The sequence below is a fragment of the Carassius carassius genome, chromosome 29 (assembly GCF_963082965.1).
Source record: "Carassius carassius chromosome 29, fCarCar2.1, whole genome shotgun sequence".
NCBI lineage: Eukaryota > Metazoa > Chordata > Actinopteri > Cypriniformes > Cyprinidae > Carassius > Carassius carassius.
In genome coordinates, this window is record NC_081783.1 from 12,116,974 (window position 1) to 12,140,516 (window position 23,543).

Genomic DNA, 23,543 nt, shown 5'->3' on the forward strand with positions numbered 1-23,543 from the left:
CACAAACATCTTTTTTTTTTCCCTCACTGTCAAATATGACCTATTCTGTGTAAACTAAGAATGCACAATTCAGTTCATGAGCTAGCTGGGCACTCTGGTAAAAGTTTAGACACAGGTCATGTTCTTCATTAGGTATTTTTACTCAGTTACAAACAGCAAATTATCAGTATATATCCAAACATTTCAAGACAAGTTTCTCAATTCTACTCCTTCCAGCACTGTGCATTTAGAATTTGTCACTTACTTGAAACACCTGATTCATCTTTTCAGTTTATTAGTAGTGATGCATAAGCTGAATTTAGTATGTAAAATCAGTAAGACACCTCAAATGAGCAGTGCTGGGTTTTCAGGAATAGTATAAAGGAACAAATTTATCAAAAGAAAATACAGTCGATAAAAAAAGAAAAAAAAATCTATTTTAGTAATAAAATTTGTAAAACAATGTGGTAGTTCTATGACTCAAAAGGAGAAAATGACCATAAGAAGAATCCTATAGGATATGATTTTTATTTGACTGTTTTTGGAGAGACAACCTAGAAAATATATTTTGATCAAATGAAACAAAGAAATATTATTATATGCAAATTAAAAAAAAAAAAAGAAAAATAACATGAAGAACGTACATGTACCTAAACAAACTGTGATGTTTTGATGGTTGCAACAGATATGAAAGCAACAGAAAAGCTACTTTCTGCCATCTGACTTGAATATTTAAACAAAAGCTGTACAGCATCTCAATGTAAACAGAACTGGATTTATATAGTATTCATTGATTAGTTCAAAAAGTAAAAAAAAAAAAAAAAAAAACAATCATAAAAACTGTTGACATTTGAAGAAACCTGTATCACAGTATAATCTTAAAAGTGACATTTTATATATATTTTAATGCAGGGCCAAAATAATAATAAAAATAAATACAACAGGGAATTACAGTAGTTTAATCTTTTGGTGCACAACCACAACCAAAACAGTTGCCACAATGGTGATCGTCCAAACTGAAAATTTGTATTTCAAATAAGAAATTCATATATATATATAAGAAGTTTTACAGGTGAGACGTGAGGTAAAGGTAACACAAGATCTGGTTTTCAGGCTTCTGATATGTAGCTGTGGGACATAAATCACCTTTTGGGACTACTGTCTTTTTTCTGAGCACCTTCTCTACTATCCAGAGAAACAGATCGTCTGTCAGGCGCTCTTTCTGAAATTGTGGAGCTAAGAAACTTTGACTTTGTTCTTTTCCTGGGCAGTGATCTGTTCTTCTCGTCTCTCCTCCCTCTCAGGCCGGTCCTCACCCTGACGAGCAATGAGCAGCCGACACGTCAGCAAAATACCAAACACTAGGGCATGAGCATAGCGTTTTAGAGGATCCCCAACCAGCTGGTGGAAGAAAAGCACCGCTAGCATAACCAGTAGCAGAATAAAGTTGGCCACGTCTTTTGGTCTCCCTGGCACAAGGGTCAGAACAATTCCACATCCCACCTCAAGAGTACCAATAATCTTGCGTAGAAGTACAGAAGATACGCCAATTTTTTTCAATGCCGGAAGGGCCTTTGCATAACTCTTGTACGCCCTTTTCTGGAAAGTAAACAGAAACATTACATTTATATTTTTGTCAAGAATGTTTAACATTAATAGATATGTTACGCATGTAACTACACAGATAGATAGATAGATAGATAGATAGATAGATAGATAGATAGATAGATAGATAGATAGATAGATAGATAGATGCAAATACAATATTTTTGTTTTTGTAATATGTTTGCTCATATTGACCCAACTGTATTACATTGAATTGTACTGTAATTTAATATATATATATATATATATACGTACACACATACATATATATATATACACATACACACACACACACACACACATATATATATATATATATATATATATATATATATATATATATATATATATATGTGAATGTGTCTATGACATCAGCACAGCAACTGCTGCACCTGCAGATGGAAGATAGAATTTGCTGGAAAGCGGCGCCATTGCTTTATCATGAGCTGCTTTAAAATGATTGTTTTAGAACGATATTGCAAAATAATCTTCACACGTCATATCTGAGAGCGTTTCTTCTGTTTATCATACAGATGATGCGCATTGTGATGTCATAATTGACCTATGCATGCGATAAGGAAACAATGTTGCGGCTGTGCATAAAATGCGCTGTTCAGCTGCTCCAATTATGTTTTACATAATTCGACTCATTATCAGGATTTAAATTATGTCGTTCTTATTTCTAAGATTATAAATGGTATTAAATGCACAAAAAAATAAATGCAAAAAGAGCCAGATACTTTCGCACCCCCTGCTAAAACAAAGCCGGTTGCCTCATGCTGAAGCTTCATTTGCTTACATGGATGCTGCTAAGCGACGGTCACTTACCATTTCACTATATGCATCTTTGCTTAACCTCGGTGTGAGTTTAATTGTACCCATGAACACGAAGAACAGACCCAGTGCAAAGGAAAGGGCGACAATTGTTACGGTTCTTGGCGAGGCCATCTTCGGTAAAGTCTCCTTTCGATTGGCATCCGTTGTCCCGCTCCAGTTTACTGTCCTGCTGAAGATGCTGAAGGGGGGAAGGGCTTGATGAATACAGTCAAATATGGCTGCATGTCATTCCGTTTCAGTACTAGGGAGCACCAATAGAGGGCGCTGCGGTCGATCAATGTCATTGACATACAGCCAACTGCAGCCTGTGCTTCTTACCCTAGAAGGCGTCAGCAAACTTACAAAGACACCACACGCAGGATGATCGGAAACAGCAAATTGGAAATTTTGTCCCAATATTATCAACAAAGGTATTCCGTTAGTTTGGACAACTATTTGGTACCTGAAAATTGCTAGCTTAATAGTATTAGTAGTATTAATAGTAATAGTATTTAAAAATATAAACAGCATTAAATTATCTATGGTACAAATGGTCAAATCAAATATTTATCTTTGTTTTTCAGTTAGTAGACCGACTAGCGAGCGCCAACTGGTTCTTATTTCTTATTCAAAACGAATTGTTTAATAATTTATTACAAAAACCAGTGTTTTAAACAAGAGTTCGTTCGTTTATTTGGTTGAAAAACATCAGGGACAATCATTTTGAGCAATAGGTATCCCATCATGCAATTTCTTCTCCACATAAAACCATCACACAAACAGCACACAAGTATAAATTGGCTAAAAAGAAACGAATTATATATATATATATATATATATATATATATATTTAAAAAGATAAAAATTAATACAAATACACAAAAAAAAGTTAGGCATCTTCTTATTGAAACCTGTAAAAACAGACTCAAGGCTAAATACAGTGAAAGTAATATACTTAACGATAAACCATCTTGATTATCTATCTGACTGATTCATCATATACTGTCTTAGGTTATGTGTGTAAGTTATAATACAAAAATGTTTTAGGACACTCCTTTTTGAATGGTGTCTCATTTTTAGTATAATTATTTCTCAATCATTTGTCCATATAATCTCTTAAAACAATTACAATACAAGTATACATTTACAAAGGTATAAATTATGACAATCTAGTCATTAAGAAACATTATCTTCTGTTTGCAGACATTGATAGCAGACTTCTGTTTGGGTAAAATGTTTCAGCATGTCATCCATCCAAGTCTTCCAATTCTTCATAGGTCTTCATTCTTCTTTTTCATAACTATCCCGAAGCCATGTCCTGTTCCTGTCGGGCTTTGAGAGCCAAAATTGCTTTTCGGTAAAGGTCTATTAGGAAACAGGCAAATTAGTCTCTACTTTTCTACAGATCAGGGCTGTCTGTGTTGAGCAAATGCTTTGGTTTGTTTTATTGTTTTAATATCAATGTAGAAAAATTATTGGCAATAAATATTTTGTTTATATATTGTGTCTAAAAATTCCTCCCACAAGGCCTAATTTTACCCCAAGAGCAGCCATGATCAAAATGAATAGTGTTATAGAGGCCACAGATTCTTACCAAAAGTATTTGAAAGATCAGCAGGCTGTGCATAAGCTGCTGGAACTTCCTCTGTGTTTATCTTGTTCTTTCGTTTTACTTTAACTGTCTTCTTTTTTCGCATTCTTTCCTCTTTTCCTGTGAATAGATTAAAATGTTTAAAAGCGTGAAAAGAAATAGGATGCAGTATTTCAGTTTTAATGACACTAAAGTCCTCTACCTCTAGAGGGTCTGGAGACCTCGCTGTTGGGAGACTCTGGTAGACCTGAGTTCTCCTCTTTTACTTTGGCTTTGCGTTTCATTTTCCTTCGTTTTGGAGGCAGTAATGCACTGCTGGCTTTATCTTTCTGACTGTTGTGGTCCTGTTCTGCTTCATTTCCTTCTGTCTCCTCCACCTCGTCTTCATTTACTCTGCTTGGACTCTCCTTCGTAATTTTAACCTTCACCTTCTTCTTTTTGCTTAGTTTCTTTTTTAAAGAGTTCTCCTACAACGCCAAAGGGTAAATCAATAAGTGAAGTCAATTAAACAGTTTTGTACAGTTTTGTTAAAAAAAAATCCCATGATAAATATATTTAACCTTATTTAGAATATTTAGAGTCCCATTTTTCCTCATAGTTTCATTGTGCTGTTCTTGACGGATATCGGTTTTGCTTGTACGTGTTCTGCAAGACAAGATGAGTTGCGTGCATCTTATTATCATACATGCAAATAAGATTATATGATCTATGCAGATGTTTGGGCCAGTTAGAATTTTTTCTTATTATTCAGAAAGAATGAATAATAAAATGTTAATAAGAAAGTGATAGTAAAAAGTCTTTTACACCTTTACAAAAACAAAATCTTTTTTAAATAGATGATCTTCTTTTGAGCTTTCTATTCTTATTTATAATAGACTATATAAAATGTAAAAAAAGCAGCAAAACTGTTCTCAACATTGATAAAAAAAACAAATCTTGAACACCAAACCACGATGGATCATGTGGCACTAAAAACTGTAGTAAAGTAAAGACTGCTAAAATAAAATGTGTAAATACGTATTATCTTATATAAACACATCCCTTACTTTTCCTCTTTAGATTTATTACGGCTCTTCTCTATTTTTCCTCTCTTCTCTTTTTCTTCTGGCCCTAATGGTCGCCTCCCGTCTCTCATCACACGGGCACAGAGGTCAGGGTAGTCCAGGCACACGGCTCGCAGTAGCCATCTGAGACCTCGCAGAGTCTTTCTGTCTGACCAGCGACGCAGATCCATTGAGGCCGAACATGGCTCCTGTAGATTAAGTACAAACTGCTTAAAATACACTGTAAGAAAGCTACTGGTAACTGGTCAGAATGTTGCCATAAACGTCAACATGGCATACTGTCAGTTCCTTTACTCTGGAGGTTTATCTTATGTTTTGAATATGTCCCAATCGTTTCACAGTACTTACGATGTGGCAAAGGGAACGGCTTTGGTTGACCAGCCTCTCTAGAGAGAGTACTTCAATGAGTTCATTTCCCAGCAGAGCATTTATTTTCTCCTGTTTATTTGCCAGCCTGTTATGAGATATAGATAGAGATGGCCAAAATAAGTTGAAGTGCAGGCAAAATTCTAAGAGATGCCTAATTAGACACACTGAAGATGGTACCGCTATTTGTAAATTAATTTTATATTGATTTTAAAAAGAAAGCATTGTCAAAGAAAATAATTGTACAAATATTCTATGATTTATAATAATAAACTGATATGTTTTCATCAGAAAGATGATTTAATAATAGCAGTTGTAAACAGGGCTATCTTACACAAGAAGAGGTTTTCCTGCTACTCTTGGATGCTTCAGTAAGTCCACCAGAGCTTCTTTGACCTCTTTCATTCGTTGTCTGTCACTGGAATCCACCACAAAGATGATGCCGTGAGCTTCACCGTAATGTTCTCTCCAAGCCCCCCGAACCTCAGGAGCCCCTCCCATATCAAGTATGTTAACCAAGTAGTTCTCCACCCTTAATTCAGTGCGGACACATCCATGAGTGGGACCTACATCTCCAGGGGGCACTGAACAAGGTATCATAGCATTAAAACTCAACAGTAGCAAATCTCTCACTGATGTACAGTACTGCAACATTTATTCAAATTACCTCTCAACATCCCTCGGACACAAGATGTTTTTCCAGCCTTGTCCAGACCAACTACTAGAACCGTGATCTTCCTAGAAATAATTTTCAAACAGGGTTATTGAATATGTGGCATTTGTTCATAATAGGCTGACCCTTTCTGATCAGCAAAAACAACAACAAAATAAGATAGAATTGTACAGGTACCTCAGTGGCTGCTGGAGTTTGGAAACCCAGCTGCAGCAATTGCTCATGAGGTTGAACATGTTGACCTGAGGAGGAGAGCACCAGGGAGAGCACCATCGTCTCCGTAACTCGTACCTGAGAGCAGATAACGGGGATACTCACTCATTCGTACTCATGGCCTTGGAATACATTTAAACCCCAGCTGTTGTGTCTCGCAACTGGCATTAACCTTAAGCATTAAGGATTCAGTAGTTTTAAATGGTTTTTATTTATTTGTAAAAACATATATTACAAAAATATTTGTAATATGTTTTAAACATTTACTTTTATAGATCAAACAAAACAAGACAACACAGCCAAACAAAAAGAAAAGTCTTAACTCTAAACTCCTCATTGTAAAACCAAATAAAGGTGCATTAAAAAACAGCAAAAAAAATAATAATACATTTAAAAAAGACTGCAAAAACACATTATATTACAACAAAACAATATAAAACAAAACCACTAGTCTTCTTTTTAAGAATCAGCCTTTAACTGTCATGGCTTTAAGAGATCAAAACACTGCAAAAGAGCTGATTAGGCTTTGTTTTTGAGCCAACTAATAAGCTCTTCCAGGGCAAAACCTGCTCATATTCGGATAGCAACTTCCTATGCAGTGCAGACACAATGTAGTCTAATTACATGTACAGGTGTCTGAGTTGTAGGCTGTTATCTATTTTAGTGCTTGTTCCATCACTGTACATCTGTTCAGTCTTGTAAGCCTTTAAAGAGTAGTCTGAGTCAATTATACTGTTCTTGTTTTGAACACCTGACCCCTTTATCCAAGCAGCATGCACTGCTGTAGCCCACCGTGCAAACACTCTCTATGTTTGTAAATGTCAAATATGTTTAAACATTTTTTTCTACATAACAAAACTTTCCAACTGACACCTTACACATACCTTACACATAATTAAGGATGCAACAACTTTAAGTTCTTAACTACATATTTGACTACATATAAAAAGCATCAACATGTTAGTGTAGATTATTAAATACAGACTGTAAACTGTCAGTTTCGGAGTGTTTGGAGACCACTATAATATTCGGTGTACTTCTCTGCACAATCACATGTGATCATAAACAGCATTAATATAGAATATACATTAATATAGTACACAGACACATGCAGACATAATACAGCACATCATATATATACAGTTTACATTCAGTCGATAAAAAAAAAATATTACTCACAGTAGTATGTCAGACTCCATGCGTTTTTGTTTGTCTCTCCGGAGACATTTTGCACAAGTCTGCTAAAAACTAATCAGGGGCTACTTATTCCTCTAATCCTGTCACCTCATGTGGGAGGAGCTTAGAAGGAATGCCATCACATCCTTACAACCAATCCTATGGGAGACAGGTGACAGCTGCCATTCTGCATGGTTTAACTGGGCTAAATGTAGACATCTGCCAGGTTATTATAATCTAAATATATGTGACCATCCTAACAAATACTTACATTTTAGTTGTAAGTCCATAGACAACTGCTTTGAGGTTAAATGAGAAACATTTTATCTACTACTCAGTCTAATGCATATTACTGTGTAGAGCATTATAGTGTGACGTCATCCTGTTGTTTACGCAGGACTTGCAGATAAATAATCCAAGTGATGCAGACTCCCTTATAGGTGCTTCTGAAATCTCCATCTTCAGAAGACTATTGCTTCTGCTTATTCACAAGAGTAGACAATTCTTATTTTTATGTAATATTGCAGTATTGTAAATAATTCATCCATGCGCATCCCTATTTTTTTCAGTCATGTGATCTCTTAATTTCTAATTAAAAACATTAACTTCAACTTCCCCTTGTAACATGTCTTCTCTGATGACGTGGGCATCGATGGTACAAGAGCTGGCCAAAAACCCATCCTGTTCAGCTACCTGTCACTCAAATGAGATCACAGCAATTAGCAGACAACATGATCCAATTAAATCTTGATGGACATAAACAAGTTCCGCCCTACATTTTTTCTTGTTTGAGAAGCCGTATATATCACAGTAGGGAAGATAAGATTACCTCAACTTTTGTTCATGCTGATTTTAACACTTCAGAAAACTAGTACTTGTTAAGGCCCATTCACACCAAGGACGATAACGATATTGAAAATGATAAAAGTTTAATTCATTCCAAAATTATAATGATAGCTACATCATTGGAATCACATTCAGAACAATTCATTTGAAAAAAAATGTTCCTGTTGATGAATCGATTTTAAAGAGCTTAAGCATTTAAGGCACTAGACAACTAAACGGCTATGCTTGCTTATAATAAACAAAGTCATATTGTGAGACACCAATATAAATATTGTTATAGTTATGTAGTTATTGTTCTTGGTGTGAGTGGGCTTTTAGCCAGAATGTTTTTTTTTTTTCCAAAAGCACACAGTATTCAAAAAGTATTTAAATGTCTTTGCATTGCATAAAATATCAAACCAAGTGGCATTTGCAAAGAAATGAAACCAACTAACTTTACTTTTCTGTCTTTTTTAATAATGACTTAACCATATTTTGTGATATATATCCATATTAAGTGTAGCAAATATACTTTTCGGAGCCATTGTCAGTTATAATACTTTTAAGAGCATAACTGCATAACAGTCAATTTTAGACCAAACTTCAGTGATCTTATCTTTCCTGCACCTTAAATTTATGGCAGGTAGACTGTAATTAAGATAATAACATGCAGTTTTGGGCTCAACCCACATCAAAGTCTGTGTCTATCTCTGTCACAAGATTTCAAGTCAAAGGTTGGTCTAAGCACACAAGCTGCACTGAATCTCAACCTTTAAACATTTAAAATGAACAAATATGAGACATTAGAAAATATGAGATGTTAGAAAATATTATATGCTCTGATCGCTTCCTGTTTTATCAGCTGCTTTTCATTTTTTTCCAGAATTTAAGAATTACAGTTGAGAACACAGTGTTTACATCTGATAGAGTCACTGGGAGGGACTGATAAGCTGCAGAACTGAGTTTCCTGAGAAGTGTATGACATACTTTTCAGTCATTTTAGGATCTACACTGAAAACAAATCTTATGGTGAAACAGATTTCACTCAGAAACTGCAAAGTAAATTTCACAAATAATTACAGAGAAACAGGAAATAACATTAATTTCGAAAGTAAAAAGACTGTAATAGTAATTTTCCACATACTCCAATAATCTTTATTTATATTTAAAAAAAATAATAATAATAATAATAATTTAAAAAACTTTTTCCAGTGAATTACAAAACGCTTTAGGCATGCATCCACATCTATCAATTCGACTGATTCCCTGTAAGATCAATTTACTGAAGGTATAGTTTCTTTCACTTAAAACCGGATGTGAGGCAACTGCCAAAACAAAACAAAGGCAACATCCTCTTTATTTCTCTGCAGTCTGATCTGATTAAGTCATTAGGCGCTTACTTCATCTGCTGACTAAACTCATGTGGAACCTTGAGTGCAGGCACAACCCTGTCAGCTGGCCATGACACAAATGGAAACAGCTCAGTGTGTTGCCTGTCCTTACAGCGGCTCATATAATACACCCGATTCCATGAATCACAGGCTGGACAACTGCACATACCACATTATATAAGATCCAAGAAATCTGCAAGCTCATGTATTTTACTAATCACCGCATTATCCTATGATTCACTGGGTATATGAGAGCTTGACAACTGTGGATCTGAGTCAGAGAAGGCCATATGCAATTGTTTACTGATCATGGCTAGTTCAGTTAGAAACAATCAGTCTGTGGAGGTGAGAATTCAGAGCAACAGCAACAGCACTACTGTGGGTCTCTCGTCGTGTAGTAAAGATATTCAGCTGACATGCTAAACCTCTATACTGAACATTAGATTTGAAAAAAGAATCATGATAAAAGATGCAGGTGCTTTCAAATAGCCATTGTTAGTGTTTTACTATATGGCTGCCATAGGCAATGGCTGTTTGCAATTTACAAGGCTGGTTTATGGCCATGTGAGGCCCGTGGGACTGCATTGGAGGCTCTCTCTTGAATTGTAATGACTAAATAGAGCCACAAGTACATAGCTGCAATTGTGAGAATAAACACACCACATGTGTAATAAATTTCAAAAGCTACACCAATGTATCATGACTTGTATAAAACATCAGCTGCAATAAGGTGATTATATTTCTAATTTCTAAATTTATTGCTAATGTTCACAGCAACAAATTCAAGCGGTGTTAGTCTGTCAGTGCTTCTCAAAAACAATTAAATAAAATGTATTGAAATAAAATGTATTTAAGGAGCACGTGTGCGAATAAAGCACACGTAGAGCTTTCTTAAATTGACTTTCATAAAAATTCTTCAATCCATGAAATCTTAAACGATAATTTTTAGTCGTCTTAAATTTTGGGGATGGAAACATAAATCGCGATACAGCCTATCGATTATTACCCTTCAAAATTATTTCATTAAAAAAGAGCGCTGTACGCTGCAGTGTCACAAGTCGGCGCTGTTTTGTGTTCAAAAGGCTCAACAGCGCTTGGTTCGGACTGCTTCAAAATGATTCTCAATCAGTGAATAGCGCACATTTATGTTAAGCGATTGCTTATGAACTCGAATTGATGAATTCTGACAATGTCTTCTTTATGACCTTTATATAATATGTTTTAGACGGTTGTAAGAATGCATAATTTCTCTTTGATCTGAAGGATCAGTCCGTATATATATTTCAAAATAAGAGTCCCGTGTATTTCGGGCTTGTTTGTAATTAAGTTTTTTTTTTCAGGTCATTATTTGTATTTTGATTACACGATTAATTATTTAATTTTTTTTACTAGTATCAGTAAAATCTGCGTCCCATTCACTGAGAGGGACACTATATGAAAAAGTAAGGAGAACTCTACCATTTAATTAAATGCTTTAATTTTGCATAATTTACAGTGCATATAGTAACACATAATATTAGTATGTAATTAAATGTAATAGAAGCCTATGTAATTAAAATTAAATTAAATATTGTAAAAAAAATTACACATTTTTTGTTATTTGTCACATGTAGTTTTTTGTGTTGTGGGTAATAGGAGTGTATTTCAGAGCTGTCGGAAGCACTGTCTGTGTATCAGTTTTACACTTGCAGTAGTTTGATTCGGGGTGTCAGGCCACAGTGGGACTCTCAATTCGAGGCCCCTGTTATCATAGACCCATGCAGGCAAGTAATACGTCCTTGACTTTACAAATGCAATATGCGGAATTGGACAGATGGCAAGCTAAAGCCGTTTTCACATGAACAACTGAACGTACAAAAGCAATCATTGTTTGCACTGTGGGTTAAACAGAAATCAAGGCATTCAAGCTTTATAAATTTTTATCTTGTGTTTCAGGAACAGTTGATATTGTATTAGCATGACTAAGATTATTAAAGAACATTACAAAAAGAAGTGTCCAGATTACTTATATAATATATATAACTTATTTTACTGTTATACATATATATATATATATATATATAAACATATACTTACATTTTTTGAAAAGCATCAGATGTTGTTGAAAGGATGATCATCTTAGCTCTGGTGATCATAAAAAATATTTTAGTTATCCAAGAGGAACAAAATACTGTAATTATCAATTACATCTTTTTTGTGTTTTATGAGGTTAGAATGAAAATATGCAGTTCTGAAGATAAAACATGCCCTCATAAGTCATAATGTGCTTGCAAATCGATTCAATTAAGAAAATTGTGCACTTAATGAAAAAATTATAATTCTTACAGTGGTGTAACTACATTGCTAATCAAGTTATTTTCACTTCCAGCACTTATTCTCTTTGTCCATAAATCTCTTTAGAAATCTCTCTGCTGTCACCTGACATTGCAATTCATGCAATTAAATAGACCACCTAAAAATGCTTTAAGGCCTCAAAGATACTGTCATCTTCATAGAAATTAAAGTCTCTTTTACATTCAGTTTGCTGCCATCAGTTTGCCCTCTTATTCAATTGCAGTGAAAAGAACAAAAGGACTACAGAATATAAAACATGCTCTATTTGGACAAGGCGATAGTTAAGAAATCTTGAACCAACTTCGGTTAACCATAACCGCTGAGCACAAGGACCCGGGGGATTCCAGCAGAGCAGTCTGGGACACTGCATGACATGTCAGGACACACCTGGCTTTTTTTGTTTTGAGATGATTCCTTTGAAATACCTTCTGCGAATTGGAGACCGTTTAACTGATCGACGTTGGCGGCATCGTAATGTCTAGATGGGTACGTGTAGCATACTTTAAAACACAGAAGAACACTTCATACTATATATTCATGTGACTTTCCTTCACAGAACTGCATATGTGGCAGTGTGCATGTAATCCGAGTTCATATGAAACGCACCACGCAGACGGTTGATTTGAGATCCGAGTCACCGACGATGACTTCTCATGAACGCTGCGCGGATCGAGCCATATAAAGCGCACGAGAGGTACGTTAACGATAGAAGATGGACAACAACAACAAGCCGGCCGAGCATGACATCACGGTGGTGGTGGCGCAGCAGTCCGCCGCGAACCCGACTGAGAACGGCGCCGTAATGGTGATCAACCACGGTAAAGTCCACCCACCCTTAAGCGTGCTGTGGACCACCGCACTGTACTGCGCGGAGATCATATGCGCCTCGGTGCTCAGCAGCATGTACCATAACACTGAACACGTAGTGTGGATGGGGCTGACTATTACATTCATGCTGGTTCCGTCGGTTCTGACCCAGCTCACGCTGACCTTCGTGCACCGGGATTTGGGGAGAGACCGACCCCTTGTGCTCTTCATGCATCTGCTTCAGATGGGGCCTATTATAAGGTATAAACGTCAATGAGCTGACACTTGATGATCACATGACCACAATATTGACAATCACATAATGGCCAACATACTTCAGCATGTTTAGCCACACGTGGTGTGAATGTTTATCATGGTAGGTTTATTTTTAAAAGTCAGTTTTAGTCTGGGATACAAAAAAAGCTATTGAGAATTTCCACCATTATTACCCAAGAATAAAAGATTTCCCTTTTGTGGCAGTGTGTTCTGGGTTCCTGCTGTCACACTATTCTATGAGGTAAATTAAGCTGTTATAATAAAAACTGACATTTAACAACCGTATAAAATCTTTCAGCTATAGATAAACTTTAAATGGTTATGAAATACAAATGTGAGCCTGGACCCCAAAACCATTTTTTTTTTAGATTTATACAGATGGATAAGGAAGCTTTCCGTTGGTTTGTTAGGATATTTGACTGAGATAAAACTATTTGTAAAACTGTAATCTGAGGGTGCAAAAAAATCTAAATATTGAGGAAAAACACCTTTAAAATTGTCCAAATGAAGTTCTTAGCAATGCATATTACTAATCAAAAATTAAGTTTTGATATATTTAAGGTAGGAATGACATGAATATGACAGTGGACGAATGCATAAAGCGCAGTATAATTTGAAATCACGAGTTAAAAGTTTAAAGCATTCAATTCACACGGACTGACCGTCACACAGAGAACGCGATCATGCTGGAATGTGTCATGATGCTCGCATGTATCCCCTACCTAAACAAAACAACGATGAAATGATGAAGTGTAGGCAATCTAGGTGTGAGAAGGGGCCCAATGGTCAGAATATTATAGACAAAAGAATAAAGATTAGCAGCAGTTCAGAGTCAAGTATCATGTTTGCAATACAAAAGAACCATTCCATAATCAGTCCTTTGTGGGAAGTGTGAATGGCTCAGTCTGAAAACTTTAGCATGATTTAGAAAAAAAATATTAGTGTCAGTTTGTTGCTTTTTTTTAATAGTGTTCATTTATTTTATTAAACTGGATAAATTGTTTTGATAAAACAAAAGTTTATTATTGTATATTCGTTTGGCATTTCATTTACTATATGACCTTTAAATTCATTCATTGAAAGAAGAACAGTAGCAGTATGGTGTAACATTTATTTGAATACATGTATTTGGTCCTTGCTACCTTATATCTTTACTCTTTCCTTTTATTCTTTAAATGGCTTTGGAAAACTTGTCTCGGATGTTTCTCTGCTACGCTTTTTGCATAACTCCAGGTCGTCAACAACAAGCTTCGTTGCTATTTCTTTCTAGGAATGAAATACTGTCTCTTCTAGGGCTGTCAACGAATATTCTAAATTCGAATATGTATTCGAATAGTTAAAAAAAACGAATTTCGAAGGTGAAAATTAATATTCGAATAAAAAAAAATGTGGCCCGCGGTAGTAGAGGCGTGGTTGTCTGCTTTGCGAGTGGGCGCTAGCACGCCTGAGGGTTCAGGGACAGGTCACAGCCTCACAGGAGTCGCACTGTCTGGCACAGCATCACTGGTGAAAGTTGACGCGTCTTCATGGAAGATGGCAGTAACTGCAGAGCCCAACTCGACCGCAGCAGAAAAAATGAGGTAAAATTGTTGACCCGCGAGATAAAGTTGTATGCAAGCTATTTAAGATACAGTTAGCAAACCATTCGACCACTAATACCACTTAATTTCGTTCATTTGTAAGGACATGAGACCGATCAGTATCGCGGATGGGGCACACTTCGGAGGGTGAGAGACCGTGAGGTCTGCAGTCTTGGCCATTAGTTGATTTCCTTGTTTATGTGTAGGTAATACGTTGTCATATGTTTAAACTTAAATAGACTATCTATACAAGTAGTTATGTCTCTTTGTATTATTTTTGCCTGTTATTGACGTAATGCGCGTCATTGACAACATGCGGAACCAGATGTTCGAATAGTTCGAATATTCGTGTATTTTTTAGAGGGAATATTCAAACGTCATTTTTGAGCAATTTTGACAGCCCTAGTCTCTACATCTTTAAAGTCTGTCCGCGACCGATTGTACAGGTGCGGAAATATTTGTGCAGCTCAGCTATTCGACACTCAAGTGTATTCAGGAGATGTTGCTCTCCTTAATGACCTTTTCATTAAGGAGAGAAAAAAAAAATTGCGCGTCAAAGGTGGAGTTTCAGAACACACCCAGCGATTGCGTAACCGCCACGAACCAATAGAAACTCAAAGGTGTTTAGGAGCCAAAGCAAACTCCCCCAGAAAGTTTGCTTTGGTGAGCCATTTCGAACTGCCAAAACGAACTTCATTTTGTCCTCATTTTGTTCGAAATGACATCATAACAGTTCGTTCTTCGACTTCGTTTGAAGTATACTGGGGCCTCAAAATGTGGAAAAATCACAAAACTTACCTAATTATCAAGAATGAATTGATGTAGTTACACTTTTGACTGGTAAATGGCAGTTTTGAGTGTTCAGATTTTAAGTACTGTAGATCTTTCCCCCAGAAGTTTCCACTTCCGAAATGCTAGAAAAGCTTGGTAGTAGGCCAAGTCACAACACATAACAAAACTACAACTGCTGGTACTTTTAAATGTACTCTTTCAGTATATTATGAAATGACATGAGTCAGTGTTCTTAAGAATCTTCAAAGTTCAAACCACTACTGAAAATGTTGGGTGTCTCCCAAAAATATGTTTGATGCAGTACTCCCCTTGCTTCTGGCAGTCATGTTTCAAATTTCAAAATGTGTTCGGTCTTGTAGGTAAAAACATTGACATGTTTTCCGGGTTATTAAGGTGGAGTCTGGGGAGTTTAGGAGATGAAAGTAAAACCAAACATTCGCCGCAGGATTCAATCTTATCTTATTGTTTGGAATTGAAATCTAAGGGTGTGTGTCGCCACACATAAACAAAACGACAATAATTTCTCAGTCTACCGTCATTAATTGTACTCCGTTAATACTGTTATCTAGGAATATGGGGCATGCCACAGAAGGACAGATAATAAGGCTTTGGTCATACAGTATTTAAATATTTTCAAAGCTGTTGGTTTTACAGCAGAAATCAATGTCAGTCTTAAAACTAATGTAAACTACAGATTCATATTCTCAGCAGTGTTCAGTTCTTGCTTTTTTTGGTAATTAAAACTTATATTTACAGTAATATTATGCCAAAGTGCTAAGCTGTTTATATAAAAAATGCATTTGCTTATAATTTCTTACCAAAGAAATAGCATGTTGTTTGGGATTTAGTCTTCAGATCTGCCATAGCTTCATATCAAATTGAAATTCAGAGACAAATTCTAAGGTTTTAAGTTTATTTCTATAAAATGTTGGCCTATGATTAACTGTTTACACTATGGACAACATGGCACATCTGTATCTCTTCTTAATGTCAAGTATGAACCCAAGAAAAAAAAAAAAAAAGAGGAGAAATAGTAAATGCAGTGTGCGGGTCCTTCTTTGGTATGCTGTGCCGAGGTCAGTAAGCAGTCAGTAGATTGTAAGAAGAGATGAAGGTCAGTGTCACCTCTATAAATATCTTACACAGTGTCATAAAATCGTTCTTTTTAAAGGGTTAGTTCATCCAAAAATGAAAATTAGCCCATAAATGACTCACCTTGAAGTCATCCTAGGTGTATATGACTTTATTCTTTCATACGAATCCAGTCAAGAGTTATTTTTATAATTGTCTTTGATGCTGTTTGACACCACTCAGCAAGTGTAGCACTGCATCGGTTCATGAGAAGTTTAATAAAGAGCACTTCCATTAAAAAAAGTGTCTCACACGGCTCTGGGGGGTGTTCAAAGGCCTTCTGTAACGAATCAATGCATATTTGTAAGAAAAATATCCATATTCAAAACGTAATAATCACTTTAATTTAGCTTGCGCTCACTGATGTAAAACGGAAGCAGTTCCGGGGAAATGAATTTTTTTAATGGATGCGCTTTTTATTAAACTTCTCATGAACCGATGCAGTGCAACACCCACTGAGTGGTGTCAAACAGCTTGAAAGATCAAAGACAATTTTTAAAATAACTCTGACTGGATTCGTATAAAAGAATAAAGTCATATACACCTAGGATGACTTTAAGGTAGGGCTGGGCGATATATCGAATATTAGCGATAACATCGGAATAATTTTGACGACGATGTACAATTTGAATATATCGGGAATATCGAATATTTCAAATTGAAGCATACTTTCCCAAAAGAACGCGCCGAATGTCCAAAAAAGGAACCTGTAACTGCTGACTGCTCTACGCCTCTCTACTACGAGAGCTGTAATGATAGCGGTTGCCAGATAACAAGAGTTTAAATCTCCGAATCAGAGCTCCACTGTTACAAGGATACATTTTCTGCCCGGTGTATGCTTATTTTAATATTTAAAATAATATCGCTGGAATTGAGCGATCTAATGAAAGCGTCGTTCAGCCGGTCTGTGTTCTGTCGTGAGATCTCAACTGTATTGTTTGCATTTGTGATCGCAAAATAAATGCACTTACTCGACCGCTGATGTTTGAATAGAGAAACATAGGCTATGGCCATTTGGAATTACTATTGGGGAATTTCACTGATATGTTTACCAGTTTCCATAATATAGACAGAGAGAATGCAAAACTCTTTGGTATTCATTTATATATATTTATATATAAGAAATAGCTATGTGCTTCAGCAACTAGCTCCCCATCTAAGAGGGTTTTTAGTGTCAGTAGGACCATAGTTTCATGCCACAGAGCTTCTCTTAAAACCACAGACAGTTGACAGACTAGTGTTCTTAGCTTAAAAACTTGTTAAAAAAATTTAAATAAAATACTTATCCCAGTTGCATAGTTTAAATTGTGAATTGCATGCACTAAAAAGAAGAATGCACTTTCTGTAACTGTTACTTAATTAGCACTGCTTCAGTTACATATAGGCCTACATGTATTCATTTAATAAAAAGCAGTAAGTGATCTCTTGGTCTAGATTTTTTAACTGCTTAAATTAGCTGTTTAATCTAAATAGTTTTTTTTTTTTTAATGGGCAAAAGAAAATCATGTTTTATTTTTTATTATTTAAATGCAAATGCAAACATATCGAGATATATATCGAATATCGTAAACATTTTGACAATATCGAGATATCATTTTTTTTTGTATATCGCCCAGCCCTACTTTAAGGTGAGTAATAAATGGGCTAATTTTCATTTTTGGGTGAACTAACCCTTTAAGATGAAATGTCTTATCCTACTAAACTCAGATCTTCCTGTTTATACAGCAGTCATTTTTTATTGTATTTCTTGAGAGAAGAGCTATTGAAGAATTATTTGACTGTGGATTTCTGGGAATGTTTTTTTCCTGTTGGTATTAGGCATACAGTACTAAATGGTTTTGTCAAATTTGTTAGGGTTTTGTGGTTTACCAAATTTGGGCTGCAAACACAAAAGTTGAATCCTGATAAATTAATCCCACTTGGCAAGTATTAAATATCAAGATCAAAATAGCTACCTTCATCACCTCCTAACAGGGCCTGTGGTTGCTGTGCAGAAACCAAAGGCTGTCTAAAGTAATCATTTTACCAAGCTCTGAATAACAGCCTTATAGCAGGCTCTGGTTTCTTTGTGCAGCACAGGCCAAGCGGTCTAAAATGGCAGACAGCACTCACTTTATAATATTACAAGTGACCCACACTTTGTAGATGTTGCGCATATTATGCCATAGAAACAAGTCTTAAACAGCTTGGTTTTTATATTATTTCTAGGTTGGATTTTAAAGTAAAAGCCAGTCAAAACACTGGAATAATTTCTGTGTTTCTTATACAACTTTATAAGCATGTATGTTTGGGTTGTTGACTTATTTGAAATGCTTTTGAATAAACACGGCCTCTCATACAGACTGGAACAGCCTCTTCCACATGCTGTGCAGTGTGCAGCGAAGTGTTGAAATTCTTGCTCAAAGCATCATTCTCGTTTCACAGCAAAAGAGGTGACATTTGCTGTGATAAAAAATGCGGAAGTCGTTTATGTTCATTTAGAGTTAAGGCTAGAGTTTGATTTGAGGTATCACGTGATCTGTCACCTGATGTTTTATATGAAGCAGTTGAGTAGAAGTGCATACTGCCAACCACATACACAGAAACGTAATAAACTCACACATTATAATCACACAATAAGTGTGAATTCACTTGAAATACACAGTTCACCCACAAATCAAAACTAATCTTTTAGTCACTCTCTGTACAACCTTCAAACCTGTACAACATGTTTTCTTCCGTGGAACCCAAAAGATAATATTTTGAAAAATGTTGGTAACCAAACAGTTTTGGTTGCAATTGTCTGTATATATAGAGAGCTTCTATTATGTTCCATCACAAAAAAAATATTGGAAAAAATAACATTTGGATCAGTGATCAACTGACAAGAGTTTTCATTTTTGGGTGAACTATCCCTTTAAGAGAATATAGCTGTTGTGTTTTCGGATCATATTTAGTGAGCCAGACCTAATGAATTTATACAAATACACGAAAGCATTGCGTAAATGGTTGCGTAAAATAAAATTAAGATTACAATCAAAGTGTACACATCCAGCAGCAGGCCAAAATCTCAATATTGGCACGCAACCACTAACACTGTCAGAAAAGAGCAAAGCTGGCCAACCACAGCTCCAAAAATAGAAAAATATTTATTCATGTTCACACCGTAGGTGATGTTTCGAGCCTACAAGGTCTTAAGACAATGATGAACATGTGGTGAGAGCATAAATAAATATTGTTCTACTTTTGGAGCTGTGGTGTGTCAACTTTGCTCTTCCTGTAAAATATAACTAAACCACTTTGTAACAATATTTGTGTTATATGCATACACTTGACTGTTAAGGAATCGTTTATACTCACTAAGGCTGCAATGCTGCAGATATATGTTTAATATGTAAAATAACAGTTATTATAATATATTATATATTATGTGATGGCAAAGCTGATTTTCCACCAGCCCCATTACTCTGGTCTTCATTTTCTTATCATTATCTTATTGTTACAGCATGAAACACATTTTTATGAAAGTTTTGTTTTGCTTTTAGTTTTAATGTTTCTTTTTGAAGTTGTTGTGTATAGTGTGCTCATGAAGAAAATATGTGGACAACTTACACAAGCTAATCTGTGTCATTACTTGTGCATACAATCACATGGTACATGCATAACACAAAATTAACAACAGTTCAACATAAACGGTTATTAAAAGTGAGTCATCCAACACTTCAGAAGGGTATGTTGGATGATTTTTGTCCTTTGAGTAGCCCCACAATGTTCTTGAATGTTCCAGAATGCACAAGAAAAAAGCAAGCAAAATTAATACTAAAAGCTATCTGTACTAACTAAACCAATGTTGCATAATTAATGATAGAAATTAAAAAATGTATATAAATATATTAAAAATTATATTTATATCTTACAAATGCCATTACTGTGACATTTGATCAAATAAATGCAAAAACATTTACTGCATCATTTTGAACAGCAGTGTATAGATCATTTTATTAAATCCTATTTGTTTATACATAGTTAACAGCAGTGTTGACTTGTTTTCTGTAATTGTAATGATGTTAAGCATGTTCACTCATTTGGTAAAGTCAGTTTGATTGAAATTTAAAGGCAATGCTTTATTCAAATTGAAAGTGAAATGTTGTGCTCATGCAGGACATGCACACACAAGTTGTGAATTTTTCACCCAGAATAAGCACTGACTACACACTTCTCATATTTCAGAAAGCTGTTAAGCTGATAAACTGGTTTGATCGCTAAGATTTTGCTGCCACCTTGTGGAAATGAAGTATATGAGTAGTGAAAGTCTGTTTTGTTTACTCAAATTGGTCAGGCATGTTAGAATTAAATGTTTAATTACTATCTTTAGGTTTTGTTTTGTTAATAATTCAGGTGACTTCTTTCTCAAAATGCATTCCATCCACAGTAAAATCAGCTTCTTAGTATCTGCCTGATTCCTTTTTCCTTTCAGGTGCATTGAAGCTCTTGTTGTTTACTGCCAGGCGGGGAAAAAGGAGGAACCATATGTTACCATTTCAAGAAAGATCAAGCTGAAGCATGGCAGAGGCTTAGGCCCAGCCTTCGAATGTGAGATCGGACATTCAGAGCGCAAACTAGCTGTCCACCGCAATGCCTTCAAGCGCACAGCTGTCATCCAGGCCTTCCTGGGCTCCACTCCACAGCTCACTCTACAGCTCTATGTAACCATTCAGGAAAAATATGTCCTTCCCACACGGCGTAAGTCTGAATTCTTTACCAGTACCAAATGTAATATTGGGAACACTTTACAATGTGACCCCATTGAATAATGCAGCAAGCCTGTTACACATTACATGTACTTACTATAGAAATAACAGTACATTTTTTTTGTAATAATGCCAATAATCCTGAATGTTCATTCATATTACTCTGTACATAAATGTATATTCACTCTTATAAGAATATCTAAAAATGAAATGTGACCATATTTTTCATTGTTAGTATATGTTTCATTTGTGTTTACAGTTGCCCTGATGATCATTTCCATGATATCGATTGTATACGGAGCTTTAGTTTGCAGTGTTCTGGCCATACAGATCAAGTATGATGACTACAAAGTGCGAATGAAACCTGCTGCCTACCTGTGCATGATCTTATGGAGAGGGTTAGAGATCGCTACACGGATCACTACTTTGGTGCTCTTCAGCACAACACTCGAGGCCTGGGTGGTCCTGGTGGGCCTGACCAACCTGTTCATCTTCTTCTTCCAACCTTGGGTTGAGTTCTGGGTTAGGAAGGCATCACTGCCTGAGAACATAGAGAAGAACTTCAGTAAACTCAGCACCACCGTGGTGCTCTGCATGGTCACGTTTCTCTACGCCTGCATCAATATTTTCTGCTGGTCTGCCGTGCAGCTGGACCTGGCTGACCACGACCTGGTGGAGAAACAGCCTCGCTGGAGAAAGTTGGCCATCTACTACACCCTGCGCTTCGTGGAGAATGTGACCCTCGTGATATTGTGGTACTACTTCAAGTCAGACTTCTATGAATACATATGCACCCCACTGCTGGTGGTGCAACTTATCGTCTGCTACGGCCTGGCTGTAATCTTCATGCTGATCTTCCATCAGTTCTGCCATCCGTGCCGCAGACTTTTTCACTACAACGTCGAGGACTGTCTACGTTGCTCTTGCTGCTGGAAGCAAAAGCAATCAGAGGCTCCTGAAATCCATGCACGTGGTCCTCAAGAACATGCATCTCCTGTCCTCATCAACCACCTGACAGATCGAGAAACCGATATCGTGGATGATATCATTGAGACAGCATGAAAAGCATCTGCTGTTATGTAGCGCTGTTTGGGGCCATGCCAGGCATATTTGCACATATCCTGACTCAGGAGTATTACATTGGGATGATGAGCTATGCTATAGCTATACTGTAATTAGTGAAGGAACAACTGATTTTATATGGTCCTAAAAGCTTCAGGAAATTTGTGTTTTATGCCATTTGGAGCTGTTCTTCAAAAAGAAGGTGTAGAGCATGATTGGCTTATTATGTGGGTTTGGAAAGGGTAGCTCATCATTTATTAACTATAGAGCGTTGACCCATTTCTTTTTGTTGGCCATTGAAGACCAAAGAATGCCCTCGGTTGAGTTCTGCTGTGATGATATACAAAGGCAGCTTTCAGTAGAGAGTTGCAAGGCCAGTCTGTGAGCCAGGTGTGTAGGAATCATGCCAATTTCTGAGAAATTAAACTGGTGAAGTTTTGGCAGGGAACCGTGACTCAACCAGCCAAAGAGCCTTCTAGACTTTTCCTAAGTTTGCTTCAACGGCCCTGTGCATTTTTAATCCTTTAGATTTGGAGAGCCTTCCTTAATGTTGGAAGTTTAACTCGCATTTGCCTTAATATTGTGTGATTGTAATTTTGTGGCTGGATAGACTGTGATGTTCTGCATTTTTCACTGCAAAAACATATGTCTGTTTGTTTATTCTGTATGAAAATATGTTATTGGTGTGATTTTTGCCTGAATTATGTGCCAACGGAGTTGAATAATGATAATGATTGACACGTTAATAAAGACACACTAAATATCTGAATTGTGGCTGATAATCATGATTCTGATGTGTCCTCATATGCGGACATACCACAATTTAACTCTAGATGTACTGTACAGAGCATTCAAGGCTTTCCAGAGATACTAAAGGCCAGATTTACCGTCTTTGGGCGTTAAAATAATACTGTCAGATTTAGCGCTGCTTAAACAATCACGCTCTCTCTCACACACACACACACACAAAGTAATTGGAAACTACTGCTAATAACTAGTAGCTTTCGATATTTTTGATGGTTTGATATTTGTATGCCACCAGATGTCACCAAAGTCTTTTTTCTTTTCCAAAGTTTCTTTCGTTTTTTTTTTTTTTTTGTTAGGTAAATTTGTAGGTTTTGGCTGTCTGAAC

The 23,543-nt window shown here is 36.2% G+C and overlaps 3 protein-coding genes across 4 annotated transcripts; 1 reads left to right on the plus strand and 2 right to left on the minus strand.

Moving 5' to 3' along the window:
* Positions 1-116: 116 nt before the first annotated feature.
* Positions 117-2,654, minus strand: LOC132110125 (novel acetylcholine receptor chaperone). The gene is made up of 2 exons (XM_059516722.1): positions 2,413-2,654; positions 117-1,578 (listed from the first exon to the last, which is right to left on the minus strand). Exons 1-2 carry the CDS (start codon positions 2,530-2,532, stop codon positions 1,216-1,218), a joined length of 483 nt encoding a protein of 160 aa, XP_059372705.1. The 5' UTR covers positions 2,533-2,654; the 3' UTR covers positions 117-1,215.
* Positions 2,655-3,444: 790 nt separating this feature from the next.
* Positions 3,445-7,770, minus strand: arl13a (ADP-ribosylation factor-like 13A). Its single transcript, XM_059516723.1, has 10 exons — positions 7,487-7,770; positions 6,272-6,385; positions 6,089-6,159; positions 5,756-6,005; positions 5,404-5,509; positions 5,038-5,243; positions 4,552-4,636; positions 4,194-4,458; positions 3,995-4,111; positions 3,445-3,765 (listed from the first exon to the last, which is right to left on the minus strand). The coding sequence occupies exons 1-10, from the start codon at positions 7,504-7,506 to the stop codon at positions 3,701-3,703; spliced, it is 1,299 nt and encodes a 432-aa protein (XP_059372706.1). The 5' UTR covers positions 7,507-7,770; the 3' UTR covers positions 3,445-3,700.
* A 4,532-nt stretch (positions 7,771-12,302) lies between these two features.
* xkrx (XK related X-linked) lies at positions 12,303-23,180 on the plus strand. Of its 2 annotated transcripts, XM_059515881.1 has the most exons (4): positions 12,303-12,519; positions 12,590-13,101; positions 21,076-21,341; positions 21,609-23,180. In XM_059515881.1, the coding sequence occupies exons 2-4, from the start codon at positions 12,746-12,748 to the stop codon at positions 22,409-22,411; spliced, it is 1,425 nt and encodes a 474-aa protein (XP_059371864.1). In that variant the 5' UTR covers positions 12,303-12,519; positions 12,590-12,745; the 3' UTR covers positions 22,412-23,180. The 2 variants fall into 2 exon arrangements, with proteins under 2 accessions (XP_059371864.1, XP_059371865.1); XM_059515882.1 differs by having other exon boundaries at positions 12,303-13,101.
* The last annotated feature ends 363 nt before the right edge of the window (positions 23,181-23,543 follow it).